Source organism: Anomaloglossus baeobatrachus, chromosome 2, assembly GCF_048569485.1.
Source record: "Anomaloglossus baeobatrachus isolate aAnoBae1 chromosome 2, aAnoBae1.hap1, whole genome shotgun sequence".
NCBI classification, from domain to species: domain Eukaryota; kingdom Metazoa; phylum Chordata; class Amphibia; order Anura; family Aromobatidae; genus Anomaloglossus; species Anomaloglossus baeobatrachus.
In genome coordinates, this window is record NC_134354.1 from 126,604,761 (window position 1) to 126,617,524 (window position 12,764).

Sequence of the window (12,764 nt, forward strand, 5' to 3'; positions counted from 1 at the left end):
ATATATATATATATATATATATATATATATATATATACATACATACATACATACATACATACATACATACATACATACATATATATATATATATATACGCAAGAGGTGGGGGTTTTGGGGGGGGGGTCGGCTAATGTAAGACGTACCCCGAAAGTAAGACGTAGTAAAAAAAATTTTTTTTTTTGTCTTCCTCTTTACAGTACAGTTACAGCGGCCGAGCGCTCAGCTGAGCGCCCTGACATGCCGCCGGCAAAGCGCTCAGCTGAGCGCCCTAACATGCCAGCAGCCGAGCGCTCAGCTGAGCACCCTGACATGCCGCCGGCATGTGACAGCTCTCAGCTGAGAGCCCTGACATGCCGCCGGCAAAGCGCTCAGCTGAGCGCCCTGACATGCCGCCGGCAAAGCGCTCAGCTGAGCGCCCTAACATGCCGGCGGCCGAGCGCTCAGCTGAGCACCCTGACATGCCGCCGGCATGTGACAGCTCTCAGCTGAGAGCCCTGACATGCCGGCGGCAAAGTGCTCAGCTGAGCGCCCTGAGATGCCGCCGGCAAAGCGCTCAGCTGAGAGCTGACACATGCCGGCGGTCTGGCGCTCAGCTGAACGCCCTGACATGCCGGCGGCTTAGCGCTCAGCTGAGAGCTGACACATGCCGGCGGTCGGGCGCTCAGCTGAGCGCTCGGCTACCGAGAAATGTTGAAATGTTGCAGTAATGTTGTCCGTGGTCCATCAGGACCATGGACAACATACAGAATCACACAGCCTCAGTGCCCTCATGTGCAGCCGCTGGTGGTTAAGTTTCCTTAACTTGCGGTACACTTAGGGCACAATCGCGGCAAGTCCCCATACGGTACATTGCATGGAGACTTGCTGCGATTGCTGTGGGATTTTTTCCAATATAAGACATACCCCGAAAGTAAGACATAGTGGCACTTTTGGGGGTAAAAAGAAAGTGAGACACTGTCTTACTTTCGGGGAAACACGGTGTGTATATATATATATATATATATATATATATTACATATACATACACACACGTTATCCTTTTTAGTATTACAAAAGTTCAACCCCGATATCTAAGATATCTGAAGCTGACCCGTGCAGATTAATTTCCATTCAGTGGGGCTAATCATTTAGCGCACATGATCGATGTCTGCTCCATTCAGCCGGGGATTTGAGCCCCAATTGTCTGGATCAGTGGAGATCACGGTGGTTGGACCTCCTACTAATGAGAAAGAGATTCCCTATCTTTTGGATAGGATATCCGTTTCAATCTTGAAAACACCCCTTAAAGTCGTGGACAAGCTCAGTTGTCAGATCCCACGCCCCACCTTTCGCGAGAAAACAATCTGAGGATTGGTCTTAACTTTTCAATTTGGTACAACTTTTTGCCTTTTATGGAAAAGAAATAACTAACTAAGGAGAGGCATGTCTATGCATTAATTTAACCAATATAAAATTTAAAGGGAGTCCCTCCAAAATGTAAATTCCTACTTAAAACATTTACATAGAGGAATTGGTCCCACAAAAATCATATCACTATTATACATTTTTGTGCTTTATTAGTAAAGAAATCTACTTTTATTACATATGCAAATGAGGCACTTTGGTGCTTTCCCTGATCTTGATTGACAAGGCTCACTTGCCCAGAGTATGCGCTGAATGGACTCAAGATGTCATTCCTGCACATGCGTGTTGACTCTGAAGGAGCCCAGTGGCATGCAGTGTCAGTGCATGTGTGCACAAAGTGTGGGTGTGCTCTGAGCTCTAGCTCCTGTCTGCAGCCACAGCTCAATACACGGATACTCCCAGAAGTGTATTGAGCGTCGTCCGCAGACCAGGGTTGCCTATCAGAGCGCACCCACAATCAGCGTGAGCATTGTTAATCAAGATCAGGAAAAGTGCTCGGCATGCAAATTGGACAGCATAAAAGGTAAGTTCACACACTGCGTTTTTTGACGCTGCGTTTTTGTGGCAAAAAAACGCACAAAAATGCATCGCGGCGAAAAATGCGGCAAAAAACAAGTGCGTTTTTACCCCGTTTTGGTCCGTTTTTTGCTGCGTTTTTGCTCACTGCGTTTTTTATCAGTGAACAATTCCATTAAAGATTGTTAAAAAAAAAAAAAAAGGTCTGATGTCATTTCCTTCTTCAATATGTTCTTCATTCTCCACTAGTGTATGCAGGAGAGCAGACAGCTGCAGAACTACAAAGCTCAGCATACTCCATCCACTAGTGTATGCAGGAGTTTTTTTCCCCCCCAAAAAAATGACGTGGGCTTCGCCATATTTTTGCATGCTAGTCAGGTACAGCAGGCAGGTACGGGCTGCCCCCAACCCCCAGCTGCCTATTTGTACCTGGCTCGGAACCAAAAATATAGCGAAGTCCTTTTTTTTTAATTATTTCATGAATTTCATGAAATAATTTAAAAAAAAAAAAAAATGACGTGGGCTTCGCCCAATTTTTGGGTCCAGCTAGGTACAACTAGGCGGCTGGGGATTGGAATCCGCAGTGCAGAGTGCCCATGCTTTCTGGGCACCCCCGCTGCGAATTGCAGTCCGCAGCCACCCCAGAAAATGGCGCTTTCATAGAAGCGCCATCTTCTGGCGCTGTATCCAACTCTTCCAGCTGCCCTGATGCCGGGTGGCTCGCTGGGTAATGATGGGGTTAGGGCTAGCTGTATATTATCAGCTGGCCCTAAGCCCGAAATTCATGGTGTCATGCCAATATTAGACATGGCCACCATGAATTTCTAGGAAAGATAAAAAAAAAACACAACACACAGAATAATCTTTTTATTAGAAATAAAACACAACACAATTAGTGACTCCATCTTTATTGAAATAAAGAACCCCCCTCCGCAGTAATCCTGAGTCAAGGGTCCTGCGCCGTCCAATCCTGATCCAATATCATCTGATCGGTTTGCTGGAAGGCAAAGCGATCTGATGATGTGTCAGGTTCAAGGCTGTGAAGCACATCACACATCAGCTGATTGTATAAAAGCCATTTATACAATCAGCTGATGTATCAGTACAAAAAAAAAAAAATACACACTTCTGTGCAGACTCCCGTCCGATCGCTCCAGGAGCTGCCGGTAATCAGCGATGCGGTCTCCTGATGGCATCAGCTGATAGTTTAAGCCGGCCTGGCGGTAAAAAGCCGGCGTCACCGCGAGACTTACGATCAGCTGATGCGTCAGGTGATCATCGCCAGGTCCTGCAGCGCTGGGATGTGTCCCGGGATTCTGCACACAGCCGGAGCGGGAGTGGCGGTAATGGGAAGAGAAGCTGGGAGCAGACATGGGGAGTCTGCAGACAGGTGACTATGACATTTTTTTTTCTACTGTTCACTTTTGATTTCGCAGCTACTTCCACCTCCAGTCCGGACATGGCGCCGCACGGGAGCGGACATGGCGCCGGACAGGAGGTGAAAGCAGCGGTGGCGGTACCGGGAGGATTCACGCTTCTGTGTTTACCAACAGAAGGAATCCTCTTCCTGTACATGTCACTTTAATACCCACCTCTTGCGTTTATAGCTGCGTTTTTAGTCATAGAAACGCACTAAAATGCAGCTATAACATCTCATTGAACTCAATGGGTGGAAAACGCAGTGAAAAAAAGGGAATTTTGTTTACTTACCGTAAATTCCTTTTCTTCTAGCTCCTATTGGGAGACCCAGACAATTGGGTGTATAGCTTCTGCCTCTGGAGGCCACACAAAGTATTACACTTTTTAAAAGTGTAACCCCTCCCCTCTGCCTATACACCCTCCCGTGGACCACGGGCTCCTCAGTTTTGGTGCAAAAGCAGGAAGGAGAAAACTTATAAATTGGTCAAGGGTAAATTCAATCCGAAGGATGTTCGGAGAAGCGAAGACCATGAACCAATAGAACAAATCAACAAGAACAACATGTGTACACAAAAGAACAACCAGCCCGAAGGGCACAGGGGTGGGTGCTGGGTCTCCCAATAGGAGCTAGAAGAAAAGGAATTTACGGTAAGTAAACAAAATTCCCTTTTTCTTTGTCGCTCCATTGGGAGACCCAGGCAATTGGGACGTCCAAGAGCAGTCCCTGGGTGGGTAAAACAATACCTCAATAAAAAGAGCTGAAAATGGCCCCCTCTTACAGGTGGGCAACCGCCACCTGGAGGACTCGCCTACCTAGACTGGCGTCTGCCGAAGCATAGGTATACACTTGATAGTGCTTCGTGAAAGTGTGCAGACTAGACCACGTAGCTGCCTGACACACCTGCTGAGCCGTCGCCTGGTGCCGCAATGCCCAGGACGCACCTACGGCTCTGGTAGAATGGGCTTTCAACCCTGAAGGGAGCGGAAGCCCAGAAGTACGGTAGGCCTCGAGAATCGGTTCCTTGATCCACCGAGCCAAGGTGGACTTGGAGGCCTGAGAGCCCTTACGCTGGCCAGCGACAAGGACAAAGAGCGCGTCTGAATGGCGCAGGGGCGCCGTGCGAGACACGTAGACCCGGAGTGCTCTCACAAGATCCAAAAAGTGCAAATCCTTTTCACACTGGTGAATTGGATTAGGGCAAAAGGAAGGCAAGGAGATAACCTGATTTAGATGAAAAGGGGATACCACCTTAGGGAGAAATTCCGGGACAGGACGCAGAACCACCTTATCCTGGTGGAAGACCAGGAAGGGAGCTTTGCATGACAGCGCTGCAAGCTCAGACACTCTCCGAAGTGATGTGACTGCCACCAGGCAGGCCACCTTCTGAGAAAGACGGGAGATAGAGACCTCCCGCAGCGGCTCAAAGGGCGGCTTTTGAAGAGCCGTCAGGACCCTGTTAAGATCCCAAGGTTCCAACGGACGTTTGTAAGGTGGGACCATGTGGCAAACCCCCTGCAGGAACGTGCGGACCTGCGGAAGCCTAGCTAGTCGCTTTTGAAAAAATACGGAGAGCGCCGATACTTGGCCCTTGAGAGAGCCGAGGGACAAACCCTTGTCCATTCCAGATTGTAGGAATGAAAGGAATGTTGGTAAGGCAAACGGCCATGGTGGAAAACCGTTATCAGAGCACCAAGATAAGAAGATTTGCCAAGATCTGTAATAGATCTTGGCGGACGTTGGCTTCCTGGCTTGTCTCATGGTGGCAATGACATCCTGGGATAACCCTGAAGACGCTAGGAGCCAGGACTCAATGGCCACACAGTCAGGTTGAGGGCCACAGAATTCAGATGGAAAAACGGCCCTTGTGACAGCAAGTCTGGGCGGTCTGGAAGTGGCCACGGTTGACCCACCGTGAGATGCCACAGATCCGGGTACCACGACCGCCTCGGCAAGTCTGGAGCGACGAGAATGGCGCGACGGCAGGCGGACAGGATCTTGCGTAGTACCCTGGGCAGCATTGCCAGAGGGGGAAACACATATGGCAGTCGAAACTGCGACCAATCCTGGACCAAAGCATCCGCTGCCAGAGCTCTGTGATCCTGAGACCGCGCCATGAAGGCCGGGACCTTGTTGTTGTGTCGTGACGCCATGAGATCGACGTCCGGCGTTCCCCAGCGGCGACAGATCTCTTGAAACACGTCTGGGTGAAGAGACCATTCCCCCGCGTCCATGCCCTGACGACTGAGAAAATCTGCTTCCCAGTTTTCTACGCCCGGGATGTGAACTGCGGAGATGGAAGAGCCTGTGACTTCCACCCACTGCAGAATCCGCCGGACTTCCTGGAAGGCTTGACGGCTGCCAGTGCCGCCTTGGTGATTGATGTAGGCGACGGCAGTGGCGTTGTCCGACTGGATTCGGATCTGCCTGCCCTCCAGACACCGATGGAAGGCCAATAGGGCTAGGTAAACTGCCCTTATCTCCAGGATATTGATCTGAAGGGACGATTCTATTGGAGTCCAGGTTCCTTGAGCTCTGTGGTGGAGAGAAACCGCTCCCCAACCTGACAGGCTCACGTCCGTGGTGACCACGGCCCAGGTTGGAGGTAGGAAGGATTTTCCCCGAGACAGAGATGTGGGTAGGAGCCACCACTGAAGTGATGTTTTGGTTGCAAGGGAGCGAGAGATGTTCTTGTCGAGGGAAGCCGAACTCTTGTCCCATTTGCGAAGAATTTCCCATTGGACTGGCCGTAGATGGAATTGCGCGAACGGCACTGCCTCCATAGCTGCCACCATCTTCCCCAGGAAGTGCATGAGGCGCCTTAAGGGGTGTGACTGACTCCGAAGAAGTGATTGCACCCCCGCCTGCAGAGAAAGCTGTTTGTCACGCGGTAGCTTGACTAACGCTTGCTGGGTATGAAACTCCATCCCGAGGTAAGTCAGTGATTGGGTCGGCGTCAACGTGGATTTCGGGAAATTGATGATCCACCCGAACTGTTGGAGAGTCGCCAGAGTGACGGTAAGACTTTGTTGACACTCCACCCAAGAAGGGGCCCTGACTAGGAGATCGTCCAAGTAGGGGATCACCGAGTGGCCCTGAGAGTGCAGGACCGCCACGACGGATGCCATGACTTTGGTGAAAACCCGTGGGGCTGTCGCCAGGCCGAAGGGCAATGCGACGAACTGGAGGTGTTTGTCCCCGATGGCGAAACGCAGGAAACGTTGATGTTCGGGTGCGATCGGAACATGGAGATAAGCATCCTTGATGTCGATCGATGCTAGGAAGTCTCCCTGTGACATCGAAGCGATGACCGAACGGAGAGATTCCATCCGAAACCGTCTGGTTCTCACATGTCTGTTGAGCAGCTTGAGGTCCAGAACGGGCCGGAATGACCCGTCCTTTTTTGGCACCACGAACAAGTTGGAGTAAAAACCGCGACCACGTTCCTGAAGGGGAACGGGGATCACAACTCCTTCTACCTTTAGAGCGTCCACTGCCTGAAAAAGTGCGTCGGCCTGTGCGGGGGGCGGGGAGGTTCTGAAGAAACGAGCCGTAGGTCGAGAGCTGAACTCTATCCTGTAACCATGAGACAGAATGTCTCTCACCCATCGGTCTTGAACGTGTGGCCACCAGGAGTCTCCAAAGCGGGAGAGCCTGCCACCGACCGAGGATGTGGCTAGGTGAGGCCGAGAGTCATGAGCAGGCCGTCTTGGAGGCAGTGCCTCCTGCGGCCTTTTGGGGGCGTGACTTGGACCGCTACGCATAAGAGTTCCTCTGGCCTTTCTCCGGCCGGTTGGACGAAGAGGATTGGGGCTTGGCGGAGGGACGAAAGGACAGAAACCTCAATTGGATTTTTCTCTGCTGAGGTCTCTTAGGTTTGGACTGGGGTAAGGAGGAGTCCTTTCCCGAGGATTCCTTAATAATCTCATCCAACCGTTCGCCAAATAAACGTTCGCCAGAAAAAGGCAAACCAGTTAAGAACCTTTTGGAAGCAGAGTCTGCTTTCCATTCGCGCAGCCACATGGCCCTGCGGACAGCCATGGAGTTAGCGGATGCCACGGCCGTACGGCTAGCGGAGTCCAGGACGGCGTTCATGGCGTAGGACGAAAACGCTGATGCCTGAGAGGTTAAGGAAGAAACATGCGGAGCAGAATTCCGCGTGACAGCATTAATCTCAGTCAGACATGCCGAGATTGCTTGGAGAGCCCACTCTGCCGCAAAGGCCGGGGCGAAAGATGCGCCCGTGGCCTAATAAATAGACTTCACCAAGAGCTCTGTCTGTCAGTGGCATCCTTCAGGGATGAGCCATCGGCAACAGACACAACGGACCTAGCAGCCAATCTAGAGACTGGAGGATCCACCTTGGGAGAGTGTGCCCAGCCCTTAACGACTTCAGGTGGAAAGGGATAACGCGTGTCAGAGTGCCATTTAGCAAAACGCTTGTCCGGGACCGCTCTGGGCTTCTGGACAGCATCCCTGAAGTTAGAGTGATCAAAAAACGTATTGCGCGTACGTTTAGGGAATCGAAATTGGTGTTTCTCCTGCTGAGAAGCCGCCTCCTCTACAGGTGGGGGCGGGGGAGAGAGATCCAACACCTGGTTGATGGACGAGATAAGATCATTTACTAAGGCGTCCCCCTCGGGGGTATCAAGGTTGAGCTCCCACGTCCGCCTCGTCATCCTGAGAGTCCTCAAGCTGGGATCCAGAGCAGCGTGAGGAGGCCGGGGAAGAGTCCCAGCGAGGCCGCTTAGCCGGTCTGGGACTGCGATCCGGGCAGGAGTCCTCCGCCTGGGACCTAGGGGTTATCCTGGGAGCGCGCTGCGGCGCGGACCGAGAAGGCCCTGGGGGAGACAAACTAACAGGGGCCGGGGCCTGTGAAGAGCCCGGTCTGGACTGCAATGCCTCAAGGAGCTTAGATGACCATTTGTCCATAGACTGCGCAATGGATTGAGAAAGTGACAGAGAGTTTCTCAGCGAAAGAGGTCAATGACGGTGACTCTGTCCCTGCTGACTGCTCAGGGGGAGCAGGGAGATCTACCTAAGCCGAGGGGCCCACCAGTGCCCTAGGCTCCAGCTGAGCAAGAATGGCAGGAGTCGAGCATTGATCACAGTGAGGGTAGGTGGATCCCGCAGGCAACATAGCCCCACAAGAGGTACAGGCCGCGAAAAAAACCTGTGCCTTAGTAGCTTTGCTCCTTGTGGACGACATGCTGTAGTCTCTTAGGAGAGTGACCACTGAGGTTATAATGGGAAAAGGGTATACAGCCTTTCCAAACAGATATATATATACCTATTATATATTATATATTATATATATATATATATATATATATATATATATATATATATATATATATATATATATATATATATATATATATATATATATATATATATATATATATATCCCGGCACCCTAGAGGGACCAGCACCGAGTGACCGGTGTGGCTTACCAACCGCTAACGAGCGGAGTGTGTCCTCCAGATTCCCTGTCGTGAATCCCCCGAAGCTGCAGAGCTTTGCCGCTGATTAGCATCCACCGGCAGGACGCCAAAAATGTCCACCGGAGCTCACAGGGGGGGGAGTGGAGCCGAGGGCGGCGCTAGCAAAGAGCGGGAATCTGGAGTCCCCTAAGTGGTCAATGAGGGGGGAGTGAGACATGCAAGATGCTCCAGCCCTCAAATCCGACGTCATGTCGGTAATCCCGCCCTTACTCCTGACAGGCAGGCTCGGGATTTTTTGCGATTAGGCCGCGGCGAAGCCGGGGACTAAATTTAAGGCCGCGCCCGACAAGCAGGCACGGTCGGCGCGGAAGTCCGCCGAAAAGATAACGGACGGAACTACCGCGGCTTCCGGGGAGAAGGTGCGACCCACCCTGTACAGTCCCCACATGGGGACACAGAGTACCTTCAAGTTGCAGGGCCCGGTCCCTGGGGGTGAAGAAGCTCCGGTCCGGCAGGTTCCTCCAGGGGCTGCGGATGGAGCACGGTCCCAGCACATGGATGACCGCTTAGGATCCCACTTCTCCCAGAGCCGCATAAGGGATGGTGAAGGAGACGGCATGTGGCTCCAGCCTCCGTACCCGCAATGGGTACCTCAACCTTAACAGCACCGCCGACATAGTGGGGTGAGAAGGGAGAACATGCCGGGGACCCCATCGGGGTCCTCTTTTCTTCCATCCGACATAACTAAGTATGAGAATGCATGAGTGGATGTGTGCCTCCTTCCACACAAAGCATAAAACTGAGGAGCCCGTGATCCACGGGAGGGTGTATAGGCAGAGGGGAGGGGTTACACTTTTAAAAAGTGTAATACTTTGTGTGGCCTCCAGAGGCAGAAGCTATACACCCAATTGTCTGGGTCTCCCAATGGAGCGACAAAGAAACGCAAAAATAATTGAAATGTTGCGTTTTTGTGGGAACCACAAAAACGCAGCTAAGAAAAAACGCTGTGTGCAGACTACAAAAATGAAAACTCAGACTTTGCTGGGAAAGCAAAGTCATGCAGTTTTCTGAGCATAAACGCACCCAAAAAACGCGCAAAAACGCTGCGAAAAATGCATTGTGCGCGCATAGCCTAAAGCCCACTTTACACGTTGCAAATAGTTGTACAATCGCATTTGCGATGTGACACGCCCAGGTTGCATACGGGATCTTATGAGATTGCACGTAGGTCGGTCATTTGCTGTCACACGTGCGTTAGTAGTCTATGTTAAATTGATCAATTTTGTGTGCGATCCTTTAGATCATGTGTTCTGTGACGTATGCATTGGGCACCTTTTTTTTTTTTTTTTTTTTTATATTTATTGACTTGCCAAGCGTGTGTAATGTGTAGAGATGCGTTTTTACTATGTCATCTGCCGTTCAGCTCTGCTACATGGCCGCTAACAGCAGACACAGACAGCCATGTAGCAGAGCTGAATGGCAGATGACAGCAGACACAGACAGAGCCGCACTGTCAGAATGAACTCGGGTGAACTTCACCCGACTTCACGGTCATGCTGCGGCTCTGTCTGTGTCGCGCCCTGATTAGCGGTCACCAGTGAAGGACTCACCGGTGACCGCTAATCTCCTAAGTGACTGAAGTTAGCAGCCCTCTCTCATACTCACCAATCCCCGATGCTGCACGGCGTTCACACTGCTCCGGCAGCTTTTACTGTTTTGAAAAAGCCGGCCGCCCATTAAACAATCTCGTATTCCCTGCTTTCCCCGCCCACTGGCGCCTATGATTGGTTACAGTGAGACACGCCCCCACGCTGAGTGACAGGTGTGAAATAAATAATTAAATAATTAAAAAAAACGGCGTGCGGTCCCCCCCAATTTTAAAACCAGCCAGATAAAGCCATACGGCTGAAGGCTGGTATTCTCAGGATGGGGAGCTCCACGTTATGGGGAGCCCCCCAGCCTAACAATATCAGCCAACAGCCGCCCAGAATTGCCGCATACATTATATGCGACAGTTCTGGGACTGTACCCGGCTCTTCCCGATTTGCCCTGGTGCGTTGGCAAATCGGGGTAATAAGGAGTTATTGGCAGCCCATAGCTGCCAATAAGTCCTAGATTAATCATGTCAGACGTCTATGAGACACCTTCCATGATTAATCTGTAAATTACAGTAAATAAAACACACACACCCGAAAAAAATCCTTTATTAGAAATAAAAAACAGCGCTACTCACCGCCGCTCCTATCACCTCCACGCAGCAACTGAGGTGAGTAGCGCGATCAGCTGAGCTGTCACTGAGGTTACCCGCGGCCACCGCTGGATCCAGTGACAACGGGTAACCTCACTGACAGCTCAGCTGATCGCACGGCTGTCTTCATTACCTGCGTGGAGGTGACCGGAGCGGCTGTGTATTCTGCAGCTCCGGTCACCTCCATGCAGCAGCGCTGGAAGCGACGCTGGAGCATCCTGGATTACGCCGGACATGGAGGGCTTTTTGGGGCTGATTAAAGTGGTGAACCAGGGTATATGTTTGTGTTTTTTATTTCTAATAAAGGATTTTTTCGGGTGTCTGTGTTTATTTACTGTAATTTACAGATTAATCATGGAAGGTGTCTCATAGACGTCTGACATGATTAATCTAGGACTTATTGGCAGCTATGGGCTGCCAATAACTCCTTATTACCCCGATTTGCCAACGCACCAGGGCAAATCGGGAAGAGCCGGGTACAGTCCCAGAACTGTCGCATATAATGTATGCGGCAATTCTGGGCGGCTGTTGGCTGATATTGTTAGGCTGGGGGGCTCCCCATAACGTGGCGCTCCCCATCCTGAGAATACCAGCCTTCAGCCGTATGGCTTTATCTAGCTGGTTTTAAAATTGGGGGGGACCGCACGCCGTTTTTTATAATTATTTAATTATTTATTTCACTACACAGTATAGACACGCCCACCGGCTGCTGTGATTGGGTGCAGTGTGACACCTGTCACTCAGCGTGGGGGCGTGTCTCACTGTAACCAATCATAGGCGCCGGTGGGCGGGGAAAGCAGGGAATACGAGATTGTTTAATGGGCGGCTGGCTTTTTCAAAACAGTAAAAGCCGCCGGAGCAGTGTGAACGCCGTGCAGCGCCGGGGATCGGGGATCGGTGAGTATATGAGAAAGGGGGATAGACTGACATGGACAGAGAGTGAGGGACAGAGATAGTGACCGACTGACAGAGATTAGTGAATGACAGACATTGTGAGGCGCTTCAGAACGCAGCTTTTCAGCTGCGCTCTGAAGCGGACCTTTTTTAAGCTGCGGTGCAGAGCGCACACCTGCGCACATAGCATCAGACACCAAAATCGTATGAGGGATGTCACACGTTACAATTGACTAGGTTCCTGCAACAAAACGCTCAATTCTAAACAAAGATACGATGTGTTTGCGATCAACGGTTTTGCGTTCAATCCTGATCGCACGTAGATGTCACACGCAGATACCTCACAAACGATACAACTTACAACTTGACCCCAACGACGGATTGTGAGATATATTGAAGCGTGTGTAGCGGGCTTAACAGTGCCCTGAAGTGCTCTCATTTGCATATGAAATAAAAGATTATTTATCTGCCATTAAAATGTATACAGTTGGTATGTTTTTTTATAGGGGCAAAGTCCCTTATATAAATGCTTAAGTAATTAAAGTTTGCATCTTGTTGATAACAGACTCCCTTTAAGTTTGCTAAGCTAACCATATATCCAAATACATTGGCCAACACACACAGGCATATTGGCCCTCTGCCCAGCCCACAGTATATAAACCATATGCTCTCTCCGACCCCACTCCCAGCTGTACCCCTGACATAAGCAATTGGGTCACATACCTGGAAAGGCTCACTGATGCCGGCCAAACACTGCAAATTATGACAGAAATAGCCCAACAGAAATTCACCTCCATCAAGTGGAATTTCATCAGCATTAATGTAAACCTATAATGTG

General features: G+C 50.6%; 1 protein-coding gene across 2 annotated transcripts in view; it reads right to left on the reverse strand.

Moving 5' to 3' along the window:
• The window catches only part of INPP5K (inositol polyphosphate-5-phosphatase K), a 115,161-nt gene that overhangs the window by 7,268 nt on the left and 95,129 nt on the right, over positions 1 to 12,764 (reverse strand). For both annotated transcript variants that reach the window (XM_075335327.1, XM_075335326.1), the window contains one exon: positions 12,650 to 12,754. In XM_075335327.1, coding sequence (XP_075191442.1) covers positions 12,650 to 12,754 — 105 coding nt within the window. The remainder of the gene's footprint in view (positions 1 to 12,649; positions 12,755 to 12,764) is intronic.